Raw genomic sequence first — 20,081 nt, 5'->3', positions numbered from 1 at the left:
AGGTTCTTTCAATTTAGGAGTGACTAAACATTTAATAGACAGTGAAATAAAGTTTAAAGAGTACTTTAGATTTACTAAAGAATAGTTTTCTTATCTTGCTAATTTAATAAAGGACGATTGTTCTACTGATCCAACAAACCAAGTGAACAATCCGATGTCTCCTGAGATGAAACAGGCAGTTACTTTAAGGTACGTGAATTTCCAAAAATAACTGTCATAATCTTACAGTAAATAAAACCAACACACATAGGTGTACAAGTGATTTTACTTGACGCAAGGCTAACAATGAGTATTTCTCTATAAACATATTTATTTGTTACAAAAAACCTTAGTCCATACAATGAGATTGTACATTGGAAATATTCGTAATTATCTTGTTTCAATAGACTCGTCCCGAATATACACATCCAATTATAATAAAGTTATAAAAAGAACATATTTATCAAATTTTAAAATAATGAGGAAAACGTAATTAATTATAAATGTCCTACAAAACGGAATCGATACTTGCCTAAAAATACTTAGATTAATTTAGGCTAGTTGATTATGATATAACTAATCTCTAAGTTGAATGCTTATTTTTAATATTACGGGTCCAGTTTGAAAATAAAAATATTTTCAGCTTCATCTAATACTCTGAAAATAGAACTTCGGTGTCACTTTATTGGTTATTAGCCGAATTTGGACTATATGTGCTATGTGACATAGCAGAAGAATACCTGTTTGTGGGAATGTAGTTTTATGTTTGGAAAGCACTACTTGAAGTCGTAGTTCTATGTCACTAACCACATTCAATTTTTTCTTTTAGCCTCAAGCTTTTTCTGCTGGTGTAAATTGTTTCATCGTCGAACCTATTGACTTTTAAAATTTCGATATCATCTTCAACTGGAACCTCAGGAGCAACGAGTTTTTCTATCTCTTTGATAAACTGAACTTGAGTTTCTTCTTTACGTTTAACCTTTTCAACAATTATATTGCTTTTAATTTTTTTCACACCTTTCAATTTTTCCAATTCTAAAGGCGTGTTACCGCAATCGTCTTGAACACCTGTGCAGTTGTCCTGTGGTGAGCAAATGCGGAGAGAGTTGTCTTGCTCGTTTGATTCTGTACCCACTTCTTTGATGTGATACGTTCACTACATTCTTAACTTAACCTGCTGGGCTGTCAATCTCCTCTGCATTAGTAAGTTCCCTGAAATAAGAAAATCACTTAGAGCGCTAAGCAGTTGGCATAAGTGGAAGATACACAGAAAAACGTGTCTGATTGCAGCCAAATAAAAAAAAAATGGTATAATTTGGCCGAACAAGTTGGTTGCAGACTGCTCCAAAATACGTCTGGTCATATAGGCCAGTGTGACAGTTGGTGCTTTTATATAGTCTGGTGATGGTCACCAGACGTTTAAGAAGTTTTGGGGAATACAGTCTGGTACTACCAAAAGAACAGTATAGTGACTGCAATGATTTTCTTGGTTCTAGGTAGATAGATAGATAGATAGATAGATAGATAGAAAGATGGATAGACAGATAGATGGATGGGCGGAGAATAAATGGATGGATATATAGATAGATAGGTAGTACTTGTCAAGTTAAATAAATCCTAACATAAACATTTTTCATATACATAATTATAGGATCTACATGTAGAGAATCACACAACTATTACTTTTTGAATACTTAATGTCGTTCATCTTCTACGTCATCAAGAAAGTGTAATCTATCCTAATAGATTGCCCTTTTTTTCTTCGCTCGTTGGCCTGTTCTTGAAATTTCACTTGTTCTGTGACGTTTAAAATTGTCTCTTACGATTCGCCTCCTTGACTTACACTGTTTTCCTGTAAAATTGTAAGTTAGTTTCTGCTATAAATTATGAAAATAACTAATTTTAAATTAGATTAATATTAGTTTGGTAACTTCTGCATATTTTTTCAAGTTTTTGGCCACATAGTGCAATATCGAAATTTGTGCCCGATGTCCTACCATCACTAAAAAATAGTTTGCAAGACACGTTCCTTCCTCCAGCATCTATAAAAACTGGAATCAAAAGGCCCAAGAGTTCTGGGGTCATTGACAGTTTCCAAACTGTGCAGCAGGTATGGATGGGAAACATATCTTTTCTCTAGAATTTTATCTCCCGGCAAGTCTGGAAGTCTTTTTTATAATTTTACAGGGGTTTTTCTGAATCGCTCTATTTTCTATGGTTGATGCTAAATTCAAAATTCTCCTCACTGACGTTTGATTCTATGGAAAGTAAGGAGATGTCGGAATCTTCCAAAAGTCAGTAATGGGATCTAAGGTGTCAGGCGGGGAATATTTCCCCCCACCTCAAAATTTGCCAGCATAAAAAATTAAGCTTCCTCATGATATTGTCGGTGATGAAGCATTCAGACTGGATAAACATGTGATGAAACATTTCACCCAGAAACAAACTGTAGCAACCTCCTCTAAGAGGAACTACAATTAAGCCCTGTACAGAGACTCGAAGAGTAACGGAAAGTGTATTTGGAATCATGTGTCTTATGTTTAGAATCTTCTTTACCCCCAATTAATTTGAAACCTGAGACAGTAGATTTGGTAATATTTGTGTGTTGTTGCCTCCACAACATGGTAAGGAACGAGTTCATTGCTAACAACCCCCAAACTCCTACACATGTCCCAACAAATAACACGATACCTTTGGCTGGAACCGGAAGATTTGCCAAATCTAAAGGTTTCCAATTGAGGAGTATTTTAATGGAGTGTTTCAGCAGTATTTATTACAAAAAGCACGTACAAGTATGGCAAAAACACAAGAAAACTACATACTGACGAACTTATGTGGCCCTCACAGATGTTTTTGTTATAGTGGCAAATAGTTAATTTACAATGAAAAAAAAAAAAATACAATTATACAAACAACGTACCTGTTTTATTCAGCGAAACTCCTATTTTCTTCCATTTGACGTCCTTCTTTGTATTATTCTTATAGAAAGGATGAATAAACTTCCGTAATATTTCGTTAGAAGAGACCAATTCATTAAAAATTCTTCGTCGTCCTTGTTTGAGAATTTTACCTTCTTGGCGACTTTTACTTCCCATTCTAATTTTGATATTGCTCAAGACATGTTTGTTACGCAGCGTATCTCAGAGTTGACTGCTCTGAAAGCAGTTAGCCAAATACGCAGCTATTAATACGCGCGTACTTGATACGTTGCCTGGGAAACCGCTTATACGAACCTCCATAAGACAAGTGTGCTGCTGCGTCTTAGATACGCATACGCAGCGCAAGTTAACAAACTTCTTGCAAACAGTAAAATGCTTTTTCACGCAGATAACGTCCAAGTTTTGAGGAGTTTCGGATTGATGAATTGGTTTTTTATAAATGTATGATTTCACTTTCCCTATTTATAACTAATTTTAGTTTATTGCAGGAGCTATTTTCTGGAATTTTAAACAAATTAGTGTCAAAAAAGTCAATGCAATGATAATTTAACAAAGATGGGAGTGTTAAGATGCTATATGACGGAAGATATTCTGAAACTCTCCTGTGGTCCGATGCCCCAGACGGACAGTAAGTCCACGCGGAACAACAAATCTGTAGAAAACAAATTTCAGCCTAGACTCAAATAGTCCACCGTTATAGCCCACTATGGGGGTATGGGCCGACAACGTCAAACGCCTTAATTAAATTAAAAAAAAGAATAAAATTATTCTCTTTGACTTAATATTAATCACTGATTTCGAACAAATAAAGAAAACGGCGAAAATTGTGGGGATATTATGATGGAACATAGATTGAAATGAACATATTATATAATTAGTTTCAAGAAATTAGTATGCTACAGGAATACACAATATATACTACGTTGTGCAAAAATGTACCATTTTTTCAAATACTAAAAATGGATTAATCTATATTGGCCGTCATCCATCAATGTTAACGTTAAAATTCTTTAGGATTAGGATAGCTTTACTAATCTGAAAATCACTTGAGATAACATGTAGAGTGTTTGAAGGTTTTAAAAAAAACCAGTCAAGTAACGAGATTTTTCAAAAACACAATGTTTAACTAGTAAGAAAGAAAAAACAAAATCAGTTGTAATACTTAAGTTAATGACTGTAACAGTTTTGTCAGTTAGACCTGTAACCAAAAAGAATATCTAATATAGTATTAGAGTCATTTTTGTGGTTGGTAGGAAGACAACAACCAAAATAGATTTATTTTTCGTCCATTTATATTCGTGCACTTTCATTTATTATTATGATAGTTATTACTATGATTAGCTTCTATGATTTTCTAATGATGTGATAATCTCACTGTCGCTGATTACTGAAATAGTAAACAAATAAGGCTATCAATATTTTTAAATTAGTAAAATAAGGAAGGCCGTTTTTGGGCCAATTTCTTTTATTACATATTTGACAATGTTGACAGACTAAATAATAAATTTTAAAAATAGAAAAAATTCATATTATTTGTCGGTACATCGTTATTATCCGGAGACCACTATTTTTGGAAAGATTTATTTCCAGGGATATTAAAAATCTACATTATTAGAAATAACAAAATTTATTTGACTTAATGTAAAAATTAAATATTATTATGACGATCGCTTCTTGTTTTCTGTCTTCGAAAAGAAAGCGAGGAAGCGAGAAGGAAACGACTATGTCCCTACCTACTAATTGTATTACGCGATATAAGTACATTTAGATTAGGTTAGCATAAATATGTTATTTTGAGTCACAAAGTTAAAGATAGCATTTACGAGCACTCATGTGATGTTCTTTTCTCGTCAAGTGAGGGATCGCGGCGCCAGGTGCGCCACTAATGCTCGCACTAATGGCTGGGCGGACATTTCCAATCAGGTAATTCCTGACCATAGATAACGTCCCAGATCGTCCCGACACCAGAATCACGTTGGACGATCTGGGACGTGATCTGAGGCCGGGAGATCACCGATCGGAAATGCCCCTGGCCATCGGCACCACCCCGCACTTCTCAAGAAAAAAAGAAATCATCCTTTGATTGTAATTGTATTTTTATGCTATTTGTCAACCATCCAAGATAAAGGCAAACTTTAAATACAATTAGTTTCTAAAGGAGCTACTGATAGGTGTAATGAAAGTCATACCTTGATGTTTATAAAATATGCTAAATTTGAACTACTATACAAATTTGAAATGTGCTGAAAAGTGACAACTGTATGTGACGTGTTTTTAGAAAGAGTACTTTTTGAGTACCTGGTATAATAATTTGAATGTGCTAAAATTTCTAACGAGGTAACAGTACAAACCTGTGAAACCGTACAACTTTTACATTTTAGACCACTATGTACACAAAAAGCGAAATCAATTAATTAAAAAGAAAATAAATTAATAGAATGAGAGACCTTTATAATTAGGTACGACTTGACTACCTTTACATTTGTAAATCTTTCAAACATGACCCCTACCTCACTTCCCCCCCCCCTCAGAAGTAACATCTTGGGGTTCCAAAATATTTTTTCCGAATTCTTTGAGTTCGAAATATGTGGGTTTTTGATAAAACGAAGAAAGCAATTTTCTCAGTTCAGCTGTTATACATCGCGGACAACTTGAGTCTACCTCACTCTGTATATCTCTCATGACATTGTATGGCTGATATATTTTTCGTGTAGGCTTTTACCAAATACTAATTATTCTTCCAGGAGATGTGTTATTAGAAGTTCTCCGTGCAAGTGTAAAAGTCCAAATTCACGTTCCTAGATAGAATAGCATTTCCTTTACTTACAATTAATTTTCTCCTTAATATTATTAAAATATTCTGGAAAGCTACCGCTAGACGCTGATAGAGGAAATTGAGCTCCTGAAATATTACATGCAGTATATAAGTGCTCATACTTACATTATATTTCTCTTTGAATACTACATGAAATCTCGAAGTCATAAAGTTGAGTAAATAAATATAAACATAAATAAGGAGTTTATTTGGGACAGGAAGGGAAAAAGACAGTAAATGGTCACAGCTGTACTCGATGTCAACGAGCTCTTTTTATTAAATACGTCTTCAACGTGTTTTTTATTTATTACAATTGTATTCATGTTGAATGGTAAAGGTAAAATTGATATAGAACATCTCCAATGAAAAGACATATAATTCAAGATTTTTTGCTTGTTTAATTCAACTTTATTTCCAGTGTAACCATGTTTGAAATAGTTTGAAAAAATCAAGAATCATGAAGAATCAAGAATTATATTTACTACAAACATACAGAGCCTTGGGTCCCAAAAGTTACAAATAATTTATCGTTGGGTACCCATCTTTACTGTAAACATCTGAATACAAATACGTACTAATTGACAAAGAGAAAAAAGAAAACACTTCTAATAGCAGTGTACGTAGGCATTAACAAATAAAATTGTAATATGTCTACAGATAAAGCAATACAAAATATATTGCATGAACGTATTATATATATATATATACGTTCTACAAATGCGATATCAACATTAATTGACTAACAAATTTATTACAATATCTTACCAATAATTACCACACAATTAAACACACATACGTGCGCGCGCTCGCGCGCGCTTACACACTTTATACTGTATAAAGGTACATCACAATACAAATGTTTAAGATAATATGCTAATAAAAAAACTATACTTTATGAAAACTTATCCAACCAACTTAATCTATTTTTTAAATTAATAGTTTCACATGCCTATTAGTCATTATTTACCATTGCAAACAACTAATTAAGTATCTAAGGATTAGCATTACAAAAATATTTGAATTTTAGGAATTCTTTACGTATTTGATAACATACTTTGAGAACAATGTAACTCATAGAATTTTTTTCCATAAGTATTACAAAATCTTGGCAGTATATATTTATCTAATCTTCTGAATGTTAAGCATGTTTTTGAGTTTTCCGATTTAAAATATTCAGATAAATAGTATTTTATAATTATTGTTAGTTGTAAAAGTTGAAACAGATATTAATAGAATAGTTCATAGGAAAAAATAGATTAGTTATGGATTGGATACTATAAGTAACATAGTCATTAATAATAATAATATAGATGTATTTGTACCATTATTGTACTGTAGTCACAAAAGTCTCTTGAACAGGGAGTATTTCCTGATGAGTTAAACATCGCTGTAAGTTGTACCTGTGTATAAGAACGGGTATGACACTGATATGTCAGTATTTCGCCCAATATCGCTTATCAGTAACATAGATAGATATTTAATATTTTAATAAGGAAAATATTGCAAGACTTCAACCTATTCCGTAACAATAAATTTGGTTTTTGACCTGGTAACGGAACTGACTTGGCATTAGAACAACATCTAAGCTGTATCATAAATTCAACTGATGCCTTTGCCCTTTTAAACATTTATATATAAATACAAAAATTTAAGAAATATGGAGTTGGAGGCTCAGGCCTTATCCTTGATATTATACGAAAACAATTCAATGAATTTAGATGTCAATTGACAAATGAATTTAGATGTCCAATTACTTATGCCTGGTTTGAGAGTACAATGTGATACTTCATGAAATCATGAATTATGATAGCACCATATTACAACCTGTGGTAATGTGTTGATGCCATGCCTTATTCATAGTTTACAGTATTCGGCGTATTGATAGAGTAAGCGATTTATTAGTGATAATAATGTTCCTTTTTCACATGTCTACTCGTATTAGTCATTATTTACCATTTCAAGCAACACAAAGTGTGTAAGGATTAACTTTGTAACAATTTTTACATGTTAGCAATTCTTTAGGATTGATTAAATATTTTTGTAAAAATGTAAAAATGTAGCCCAGCCAATTATTACATAAGTATTACGAGGAAAAATTTAGTATAATCGTACAAAATCTTTTTTTTTTTAATTTTGTAAATGTATAGCATGTTGTTGAGTTTGCTGATTTTAAAGGATTCAGATAAATGGTATCTATTAATTATTTTTAGTATAAAAAGTTGTTTGGAATTTAAGGTATTGTATTTACGTACCAAAAGGCAATCGGAAAAATTAAAATTTTGTTGTAATTGAGATACACCTGCCATCTGAGCATATCCATGCCATATCCATAAAGAGTTCTTTTTGAAAACTATCCACATGGTTCATGAACGATTTAGTGGGTGTACCCCCTACCTTATCAAGGTTTCAAACATCGACTTATAAATTAGCTTGATTACTGAACAGGGAAGGATATCTGTTAAGTACTAGAGTTTACCAGATATAGATTTTAATCTTTTGACCAGACTGCATAGATGTAATTCCCATTTCAATTTATAATGTATAGTGATACCCAAAATTAATATTCCGTTGCCACTTTAAGACTTTGACACAATCAATTTTCATTATGGTTAAATAAGTAAAGTCATAACTCTATTAGCTTATTCACTATTGGAGATCGGTCAGGAGTATTATAATAGGAGTGAAAGTTGTTATACTTCAAGATGTGATAATTACAAGAGTATTTTAAGAGTTTATTACTAGTTTACTGTCGTGTGCCCATCTAACCATTATACTATAGTGAGAAAATATGAGGCATTCTGCTAGATAAAATTCTTGCGAGCCACCAAGAGTGCTGTTTTATCTGCATAGATAAACAAATGCTCATGGAAATTTTGTTTTCAAAAACTGTTAAGATACATATTAAATAGAATTAGGGCCAAAACACTATTAATTGGAGACTCTTTAGGAACTATATTCATTGGCTATCTTAACTTCTTAACAAATGGTCTGTTTTCAAGGTAACTTGTGAACCACTTTAAAATGTAGGCTTCAATCCCATATTTTTTTTTTTTATTTATCCAGCAGCATAACATGGTCAAGAGTATCAAATGCTTTTGAATAATCGACAGAACACTTGTTTTCAAAAAATTAAAAGATCATTTATAACATTTGTAAAATCAAATAACAAATTGTTTGTCCCTTTATTGTTTTAGAAGCTATGCTGGTTTTTACAAAATATTTTCTTCCAGGTATTTAATTAAATTGTGCGAAAACGTATTTCTTGAATAGTTTTCCGTAACCGATAGAATTGCCACAGGCCAATAGTTTGGTGTAGGCTAACAGCTAAATTTAGTGTAGCTTGTGTGTGAACGAAAGGAAAAACTAAGCATTTTAGTCATATTCTTTTATAGCATTGTATTTATGTTTGGACTCTATGATAGTCCTTTAAAATATCCAACTAAGTTTCAAAGCAGTAATTGTGCACTGTGGCTCTTGTTTTGTACATAGTTTTTTGTATACAATTGGAATTAGAGCTCAGTAACAAACAATATCAACAGTTTAATTACAATTCCTCATACAGGATCAGATGACATGGCTTCGTTGTGGGAGTGATAGGCTCTCTGATTCTGGGGTAGGTGCAGGGGGAGCCCAGCGCTGTCTCTCTCCTGAAGCGAATGCCCAGTACAAGAGAGCCCCCACGAGATAGAGAGCGATGTTCACGTAGAACACGACCTGCCACTGCAACACACTCTACGGTATACCACATTCAAATTTTTTTAAATATTTTAGAGTACAGTTGGTGAACTGGGCCTAGACAAATCCTCAATGTGTTCTGAAGAAAGAATTACACAAATATAAGTGTACATACGTGTATTAGGAGGATTCTTTTGGGTAGAGAAAGGTTTGACATGAAATTTATTAAAGATATTTAAAGGATGAAGGAGTACTGGAATTAGCATAAAGCATAACTAAGTATGCGATATCTGTCATTTCCTTCGGTTTCCAAGTCTGAAGCTTCTTATTTCGGTTATTTGGGCAAAAGACAATATATTTTTCTGTATATACATACATAGGAATGATTTTCTTTATCACTATAGATTGTATACCAAGATTTTTTGAGAGGAATGTTTCCTGTCAAGCATATCTTTAGATACTCTATAACATTTTATCAATACATCCTTCAAATCAAATCAAAATCACATTTATTCCCACAAATAACTGAACATACATAGGTAATATTTTATATTAAAGAAGAAAACAAATGTCACATTTGGATAACAAAAGGTAATATAATATAATTCCAAATAGTTAACATTACATAATTTACTGCTGAATAATATAAAAAAACCTTATATCCACAAAAGAAATAAATCTATACATCGATAGATAATTAACAGTTTTTAATGTGGTAAAAACAGCATTTATCATTAGAATTAATTTTTTACCTAATTCTTTATAATTAAAAATCATGGGAAGAGTCTACATTGGTATTAAGGCCTGTGCGTAGACTTTAATTTTATGTATAGGATTTTTACTTTGAACAGTGTGTGGATTCATTTTATACAATTATCATTAAAGGAAGTAATCTGAAGTAGAATAAATTATTGATATGATTTAAGACTTATGATAATTAGAAATGTAAAGATAATAAACAAAATAAATAAAAATGATGAGTGAATAATAGTTAATAAAAATATGATAGTTACTTAGTGAAAATTGGTTTTTCTATCTTTAGTTTAGTAAGGAAAGTGGACAGTCCCGTTAGTTAGTCTATGTCCGCCTGTAGTCAACAGAGATAAGTGACTCGGCCTTCTCACCGGTGATAAGAATCAACAACTCCTTGATTTTTTCCTTAAGAACAAGAGAAGAAGAATCAAGTAGCTTTACATTTCTAATGATTAGAATCGATCTATAAGAAGAATTACGATGTATCCACTAACAGGAGATAAAAACTTTTTGCTGCCGCAAATGCTTTGTGTTCGTGAATAGTGTAAACATATAGGAATTTAGATAGACAAAATTTAACCAAGATGTTTGTTAATATAAATAGATAAAACTTTTATAGCAAATTTTTAATAGACAGAATTTCGGTTTCTTAAAATAATAAATCAGAGGCATGTCTTCTACGTTTGGCAAAACCAGCTTCTAGTATAGATTGCTGAACTATAGCTAAACTTTTAATAAATGAAGGTAAGGTACCCCCCTCAACTCAAGCTAGAATGCCATAAGAAAACATGATTGTACGCAAGCATAATAAGTTATTTTAATTTCTTTTAAACACCTGAAAGCAAATATATATTTTCTCACCTTACTAAAAAATATTTTATGTATCTGATCAATCGAGAACCAAACACAGCACCCAAATATTTGTATCGCGGCACTTTACAAGATTCTATTACAAGCACAATCATTGTTATAGTGATTATTACAATTATGAACAATTAAAACGTGCAAGTTGTAATCTGAATTCGGTGTTAGAGAGATGGGCATAGATTTAGTTTTCGAAACGTTCAGTGATAAAACATTCTGGTCTATATATAGTTTAATTGTCACTTAAAGATTTATTTTGAACGTCCTGTCAACACTTACCTTTGATAATAATTACAATTTCATCAGCAAAAACAAATAATTAAACATGAATCTGCAGTTTTGAAATGTTGTTGATGTATATCAAAAATAAAATAAGACAGACTCAGCGTACTCCTTGAACTCACTCGCGTACTCCACAGGAAGCTCATCGCCATTCACACCGCAGATAGACAAAATCTGCCGCCAGACTGCAAAGTAGTCGTTACACCTACAGGTGATAATTTTAAAATTTATGTACACTATCAAACGCTTTCTTTAGGTCAAAGAAAATCAAATAAGTTCTCAACCATCCTATAAAGCGTGATAAATTTCTTTGCTTTCATAAAAAAGAACGTCTGAAATATTTTATCAGTCCAAAACCTATATTGACACTCTGCTAAAATATGGCTATGCTGAAAGTAACTTCCAAACAGTTCTTTCACAATTTACTCCAGTACGTTAACGAACACACTTTATAGTGAAATGGGACGATAGTTATTGTTCTCCGTAAATTTTCTATCTTTGTGAAGTAGAAATTCTTTATATAACTTAAAACTATCAGGAAACATTTAATACCCCAAGCTAAGGTTTATAACATGTAGAAAAAATAAATATTGTCTTTGAGTGTAGAAGCCTGGACACCATCATAACCAGGAGGGGGAATGCCTCAGTAATATAGTAACGTGTCTGATAACATCCAGTTCAGTGACAGTCCAAAGTATGAACAGCTCGTAATATTAATCATCATCGATAATCAATGGACCCCCGGTGTTAATTGAACTCGTTAGTTAGTTTGTCCTACACTAGTAAAAAACGTGTTGAAATGATTGGCAACTTCCTCACATACACCGTGAGTAAACCACTATTACACAAAAGTCGTGTGCACAACCGTTTGTATTTTTGTTCTGAAAAGTTATATTTCAGGCGATATGGGGAAGATTGCGGGACAAGAGTGCGGAGTCTATAACCATCTGTGAAGCCGTATTTATCAAAACCGATGGTGTTGTAACGGGAAAAGTAAATGGCAAGACCAGTGCTGTAGTGATCAGTTATCTCAGTCTGTAACACAGCTGTCTGTACGTTGTTCATATCGATTATATCGTATAAAAAGTGATCCAGGCTTGACTTTCTAGGTTTTTTATATCCTTGATGTCTTATCTATACACTGAATTGGACAAGTACCTAGTATACATTTCTGCCAGTATAAGGAGAGTCTGTTTCTAGAAAGTTAAAGTTGAAATCTCCGGCCAGAAAAATTATTTCGTTCTTATTCAAACTGTTCTAAATACTCCAAGAAGAGTTGAACGACTCAGTTAAACGTGCGGTAGAGAGCTACGAGAAACACGTTTTGTAACACTCTAGCCTTAAAATAGAGTTTTATTACATAAGTGTCACTTAAAGAAGTTTATGATGTACTTGTCAAACCGGTTATTAAAGTAAACAACAACACCATTGACTTTGTTACGCTTTTTATCAGGAAATATCAATGAAATATTTTAAGTTTATCGTCAGAATTACTACTTAGGAAAAATCGATTGTAAAATATGATTTTAGATCTAAGCTATCGTTTTGGATTAACAAAGAGTGTTTATACCATCATTAATCAGTCGTTTATGCCGCTTAAGTACAGAACACGCAACTAATACAATTTACACACAACTAATAACTAACTACAAAACACATTGAATTTAATACATATGATAGAATTTGTGTGTGTGTTTGTTTGTATGTGTGTGTGTGTGTGTGTGTGTTTGTGTGTTTGTTTGTATGTGTTATAAATAGTCTAATAGTGGTGATATGGTTCACACTGCATCAAAATACTTTTGACATAATTAAAATCTTGAAATATTTCAACTTCCCTGTAGAAAACCATCTTCAGTAAATAGATGTTGAAACAAAACTGCCATAAGTAAACATTTCCTTTAACAGGTCAGTTGAAGGGCAGGGCTGTATCTTTACCAACTAAAGCTTAAAGAACCAACAACCAGTATGAGAATACAGTGATCAACGTTGTTTCCTTATCAGACTGTCAGCCTTTTAATAATTTAATGCTATCTTTTTTATTATAGTTTAGTAATTTTTCTTCATTACTTCTACGAAGGTTATATATAACCCTTAAAGTTTTGCAAGTACTTCTGTTTTACACGCAATATATCTGTGATGGGTAGGAATGATGGGAAGGGTTGATTCAATGTTAATTTTGAGTTTAGCTCCATTTTACCGTTCTCTTAGTCCAGTTTTTGAAATGAGACCATGAATCAAGTCTGTGGCAGTGTAATCTAGGTGAAATGGTATACTCATTGACTCGTCAAGTGCAAAGTTTAGTGTACTACGATGTTTTAAACATGGTATCTAAGCAAGGTGGAGCAACCGAGATTTCTACACATAATGTTGAACAACAGTAAGGTGATCTGGAGCCACTATCAAATTTCGTATTGAATCAACGCTTCCATCGTTACGTGTAGAAAATTTAGTTGCTCCACTTTGCTTTGGAATTGTGTCTAAAACACTGTAGTATACATAATTATGCGATACTACAGCATGTAGTATCGCATAACTACATAACCATATACAACAACCATGTGTGCTTTTCCTGCTTTATGTCAACGACATAGGATCATCACTTCGGCATGGAAAACTAGTGCAGTATGCTGATGATACGACTCTCTGTTTCAGTGGGAAATCCAGTGAAGTTTTGGAACAACAGGCTTTTGTTGACATCAACAACTGTGTCCAACACTTTAACAGCCTCAATCTCACAGCAAACTCATCAAAATCAAATGTTTTGAATTTTTCTTTGCGTGTGGTGGAAAACCTTAGTGAACCCGCAGTTTTCTTGGGGGACTCCACACTGGACGAAGTCTGCTCTTCAAAATTCCTGGGAATACACCTTGATAGAGGGTTGACCTGGAATGATCATATTGACCACGTTTGTGCCAAAATTTCCTCAGGAATTTTCGTTCTGAGGTCTTTAGCAAAATACTGCCCGAGTCAGGTACTGATAACGGCGTATTACGGCTTGATTTATCCCCATCTGTCCTACGGTCTGGTTCTGTGGGGAGCGTGTGCAAACACTCACTTCCAGAGAGTTTTTCAGACTTAAAAAAAAAATCGATTCGAGTCATCGCAAAAATCAATTACAGAGAGTCGTGCAGGCCGGTTTTCAAGAAATTGCAGCTGTTGACGTTGCCGTGTCTCTACATTTTAGAAACAACCATGTTTTGTATGTACAAATGTGCCTTAACCAGAGGCCGGGACATACACATGTATGAGACACGAGGCAGAGAAATCTACCGTACGGGAAGACACAGAACGGTAGTTTGTGAACACTTGCCTTCGCAAGCAGGTGTTAATTTCCTCAACAGACTGCCCAACTCTATAAAAACTACCCCAACGCCCAAGGCGTTCAAAGCTCGTCTCAAACGCCTTTTGGTGTCGGATGCATTTTATAATGCAGATGAGTGTTTTGAATTCGACTGGGAGACCACACAATTGGAATGACTGACTCCAATGTTTGAAGTGGGTTTCATTGGCCAGGAATGAAAGATGCGTGATTGTAAAACTGTATGTTTGAATGAGGTAATGTGGTATGAATGTTTAAAATTTTAGAATTACTCGTACAATATTGACGTTTGCTATGCAACTCATACATGTTGTCCTTGCAATAAAAGAATTTGATTTGATTTGATTTGAACCAAACGGTGCCAGATGTGGTGTTAGTGTGCACCAGTTTGCTCTTTCTGTTATGTTGTGTTTGTATGGTGTGACAATTGTGAACCTGATCAGAAAACAAAAATATATTTTCACTTAGATTACACTGTATTTCGTAGTCTATGTGTCTCTGATGTCGAAACGAACTAAAGAGCATCTACATCACCGAATTTTTTCAGACGAAAGTGATTCCAGATCCCAGGAGTCAAGTCTAAGATAGCATCAGATTTCAGACACTGCACTGTGGGGAACGTAAAATGGAGCTAAACTCAATATTCATACTTCTGTTTTATCAAATTCTATTGCGTGGTTAGTTTTGTAACCTATGTTCTACTATGGCCCATATATCCCATACCTGACGTTTTGTATTCCCAATATGACAAACTGGTATAGATGTTGAACTTGAAGTTTTCCCCGTTTAGCAAATGTAACTTACATAAAATGGAAAAGTTTAGGTGATATTCATATTAGAAGTACTTTAGTAATATCATTCTAAAATAGTTTAACCTAAATTGCTCTTTTGGTTTATTCTTGCTTTTGTACTTCTTAAATTTACATTTTAATAGACCACTAAAGTTGCATAAACTGTTGTATAATAATGCATGCTTGAATCAAAATAATCATAAAGTAGGATAGAGCTGATAACTTACCCCATACGCAAGGGCGTAGTTAATAAAACCGATACTAAGAAAGACTGGAACACATGAAAATGTGCCGGAAAATCCCATTAGAACACTGGCATGCTGAGGTGCTATGTCCAGGTGATTTACACTGAAACACAAGCACAACTATTAATTTTGTGAACAACAATCCATACGTTACAAAAATACAATATATAACTTGCTCTTCTTAAAACTAAACATAAATAATACAACTTAAGACAATACATTTATAACTATGGCCATATTTCACGCTAAATTTACAATGTAATATTAACACCTAACCAAATACTAGTGACTTTTAGTTGAGTTTAGTCTCCTACACTGGTTGAGACCGTACTCAAAGAGAGAGCATAACTGTCAATCTTCATCAGAGTGCGCTGCAACACATAAACAGATGGAAACTGATATCTACTATAGATATCAGATGGATCGACTAGCAACACAAACGTGATTGTGGTTGGCCTTCCTTTATAGACGGGATAGGCCTGATCTAAATAGTTTTGATTTCTAAGATTAATATGAAAATTTTTCAAATCGTTTTTCACAGTTTGTTCATTGCCCATTTCCCTGTCACTCAGCTCAGTATTCAAGCCTCAACTTTACACCAAATTTGGCCTCCATCTTAACATTTCAGGGAAGAGGAGGATAGCTAGTCTCCTTTTTAACATGATGCCTGTTGATTGTAGCTCCCAAACCTCTCCTATTCCTGTCTTAATTAACCGAGATCTCTCATATAACTATATGTCCGAATCACTCCCAGTTATGTCGGATACCAGTGCCGAAAGACACCTATCCTCCTAAGAATGACTGTTTTTTGAGGGCTGTTTGCCGAGAGTGGATAGTGTTTTTAATGAATGTAATTGTTCTTTGGTGGGCAGGCCTCTATTACGAAGTCTCCGAGTTATCCATCAGAATGTGCAGGGTGCCAAGGGCAAAAATGCCTCAAATTGAAGTTTTACTTGATCTGTACTCCCCAGATTTGCTTTGTATCTCTGAGCATTTTTTTAATAAAGCGGACCTAGACTCTTTCAGCATGCCTGGCTACTGTATTGCTTCGGGGTACTGTCGTTCTATCTTAAAAAGAGGAGGCGTTTGTATTTTAGTTAAGGAACTACTTAAGTTTTATGAAATTGATATGTCTGAGTTCTCGATTGAGGGTGTTTGTGAGTTGTGTGGTGTTTAGAGTTGAGTCTGAAGCAAATATTTTTTTTATATGTGTCTATAGACCACCTAATCAGAGCATTTCTGAAATAAATGATTTTTTTCTATCGATTTCAGCATTGCTTGGAAACCTGTATCCATCTTGACAGATGGATTGTTTTGTCTGGTGATTTCAATATAGATTTTTCCACCATTAGTCAGTCATCTAAAATTTTTATCGATCTGATGAATTCGTTCGGCTTGGTGAGCACAATAGACACTTTCACTCGAGAATTTAATGGTTCCAGTTCACTCATTGACAACATATTTAGCAATATTCCAAAGAATATGTTTTCACCTCAGGTTCTAATTACTGGAATTTCCGATCATCATGCGCAAATTGGAGACATTGGCCTCATTTGTTCCCTTCAACCCACAATATTATTAAATTTACATTCAAGCGGTGCTTCACCCCGGACGGCATTCGGGTCTTGAAGGAGTCTTTTGGAGGGTGAATCATGGCATGAGCTTTTTGGAGCCGCTGATGTTGATGAAATGTTTGACTCATTTCTTGCAATTTTTGTCATTTTATATTGATTGTGTTTTTCCTACAAAAAAGACTAAGTTCGGTACATGGGGCACTCAGATGAGGATTCCTTTGGATGAAGATCTAAAAAAACTTTCATAATCGCTTTTGTTTCTCTACTCGCTGTCTAAGCATCTTGACTCTTCTCATCCTTTTGAGAGTTTCTTTTATTCAAACCAAGAAGGAGTTTAGGAATCGCATCCATTCCGCCAAAGCGAAAAAAGTATTGACCTACATCAGCGGGGCTCAGAATAAACAGCGAGCTGCTTGGAATGTGGTTAAGGATCTCATTCCTGATAAGGAAAGCTAAATGCCTTCACACATATTACGCTTAATGACGAGAATGGCGATCTGATGAACAATCCTAGGATGATTTCAGAGAAATTCAACATCCATTTTGCAGAAATAAGCCAGAGTTTGAGAGATTCTGAGGGTAATTCTTCATTTGTTCCTCCTAGATCATTGTCTTCATCAAGTATGAGTTCCTCTATATTTTTTGCTCCAACTGATAAGAATGAAATCATCTCAGTCGTAAAGTCCTTGAAAACAAGCAATTCAGCAGGATTTGATGGAGTTTCATCCAGGATTTTTGTTGAGCTGTATAGATATATTGGCTGATCCTCTTGCACAGATTGCGAACTCGTCATTTGAATCTGGGAAGTTCCCATCACACCTGAAGCTCTCAATTGTAAAACCTATATTTAAGAAAAAAGGAAGTCCAAATGAACTTAGCAATTACCGCCCCATTTCGATCCTTTCTACATTTTCAAAAGTTCTTGAAAGGCTTGTGCTGACCAGACTTTCCAATTACCTGTCTGTCAATGGAATTTTTACATGACCATCAATATGGCTTTCGTGAGGGGTTGTCTACAGTCAATGCAATTTTTAGTCTTCTAACTGAGGTATCAAACTCATTGGATAACAGGAATCACGTGTTTGGCCTATTTTTTGGATCTTACGAAGGCTTTCGACGTTGTGGATCACGGGTTGTTGCTCAGAAAACTTGAAAACTTGGGTATTAGAGGGAAAGCTTTTTGATTGGATTTGCTTCTTATCTCCTGAACCGTAGACAGATTGTTGAAATTCCTTTTATTGATGATACAGGGTGCTTAAGAAAACAATTTTCTGAGGAGCGAGAAGTACGCACTGGAGTTCCCCAAGGCTCCGTACTTGGTCCTTTATTATTTTTACTATTCATAAATGACATCCATCGAAGCGTGAAAGGTTCCAAGTTGTTTTTGTTTGCTGATGATACCTCTTTGGTCATCTCTGGTTGCAATCGAGCCGAGCTTGAAATCCAAACCTTTGTTCAGGCCAGTAATTTGCCTGCAGTGGTTTGGGTGGAAAACTCTCTGTTTGTAAATACATCTAAAACCAATTTTCTTGATTTTGGAATTAGAAAGTCTGCTAAAACGTTGATTGAATCTCAAAACATTATGATTGGAGAGTCAGAAATGTGTCCTTCTTTGAATGTTAATTATCTTGGAATTGTTTTGGATGATCAGCTAAACTTTTTTAGTCACATTGATAAAAGTCACAGAAAAAACTAAGCACTGCATATTTTTGATGTATAGACTATCCTGTTTTGCTAGTGAGGAAATTCTTTTTGCTTACTTACTATGGCTGTTTTTATCCTTACCTTTGCTATGGAGTCTCTATATGGGGATACGAGAGTAAGAAAACTCAATATGTTTTTCGTCTCCAGAAAAGAGCTATACGGATTATTTTCAAGTTGAGTCGTTCCCAGTCTTGTAGAGGTTACTTTCGCAGTAATAATATCCTTACGTTCCCATCCATTTATATCCTTCAGTGTCTTTCTTTTTACAAAAAGTATCCCCACCTTTTTTCAGTCAACGTTAATCCAGCCCATAATTACTCCTTAAGAAAAAAGAAACAACCTAATCCTACCCTGCCATAAAACATCTTTTTTGAAAAACAAAGTCTTTACTCCTGCATCCGCCTTTTTAACTCTTTGCCATCCTGCTTGAAAATTGTTGTGGACGATAGGGAATTTCAAAATCGTCTGAAAAAATTTCTTATTTCGAGAGAATATTACAGTGTCCGGGAATACGTTGAGGATAATAGATAGTAGATCACTCCTGTTATATTGATTTGGTCTTGTTGTGTTTGATCTGTCAGTAGTCTATACTTTAAGTTAGGATATTATAATTTTCTTGACGAATGCCTATGCATGTTATGTTTTTGGCAATAAATGAATTGATTGATTGATTGATATCTGTATCTGAAGAGACGAAACAGATTCATTAGTTAGTTCACCAAAGTTTTGAATGGGAACTAAGAACATTGCATAGAGGATAGCTTAGCTGGGGACAACTTAGTTTTTAAATGGGAACAGTACCTATAGAAAACCAAAGAAGTAATTTAGTTCTTGATTAGAATTCAGTGAAAAAATTGTCTAGTGAACGGAAATGTTTGAGGACCAACCAACAACTAACGTAGCATCTAAACTGTGCAAATTATGTGACAATAAATTTGTTCTCCATTTTCCTACTATCCAGAAAAAGACGTTATGTATCCGACTTAGACAGTAAATCGGTGCTGATCCAGAAGTAAAATTTCACTGACATAGACTAAACAATCGTAGCTACGCTACACGAATAGGATGAACCTTCTGTGTGGTCTTAACTCCCTTGCAATAGCTTGATTGAGCAAAGACATTGATACTCCAAAAATAGTGA

General features: G+C 34.1%; 1 protein-coding gene across 3 annotated transcripts in view; it reads right to left on the bottom strand.

Annotated features, from left to right (window-relative positions):
• Nucleotides 1-252: 252 nt before the first annotated feature.
• Nucleotides 253-20,081, bottom strand: part of LOC124356960 (vesicular glutamate transporter 2.1-like) — a 52,283-nt gene continuing 32,454 nt past the window's right edge. For 2 of the 3 annotated variants that reach the window (XM_046808297.1, XM_046808299.1), the window contains exons 9-10: nucleotides 15,645-15,765; nucleotides 5,986-9,453 (exon numbers count right to left, since the gene is read on the bottom strand). In XM_046808297.1, the coding sequence (XP_046664253.1) occupies nucleotides 9,298-9,453; nucleotides 15,645-15,765 (277 nt within the window). In that variant the 3' untranslated portion in view covers nucleotides 5,986-9,297. Of the gene's footprint in view, nucleotides 1,192-5,985; nucleotides 9,454-15,644; nucleotides 15,766-20,081 lie in introns of those variants that run through there. The other variant, XM_046808298.1, reaches the window with a different exon arrangement.

This window comes from Homalodisca vitripennis, chromosome 3, assembly GCF_021130785.1.
Source record: "Homalodisca vitripennis isolate AUS2020 chromosome 3, UT_GWSS_2.1, whole genome shotgun sequence".
NCBI lineage: Eukaryota > Metazoa > Arthropoda > Insecta > Hemiptera > Cicadellidae > Homalodisca > Homalodisca vitripennis.
The sequence above is the reverse complement of the archived record's forward strand: the minus strand, read 5'-3'. Positions and strand labels throughout refer to the sequence as shown.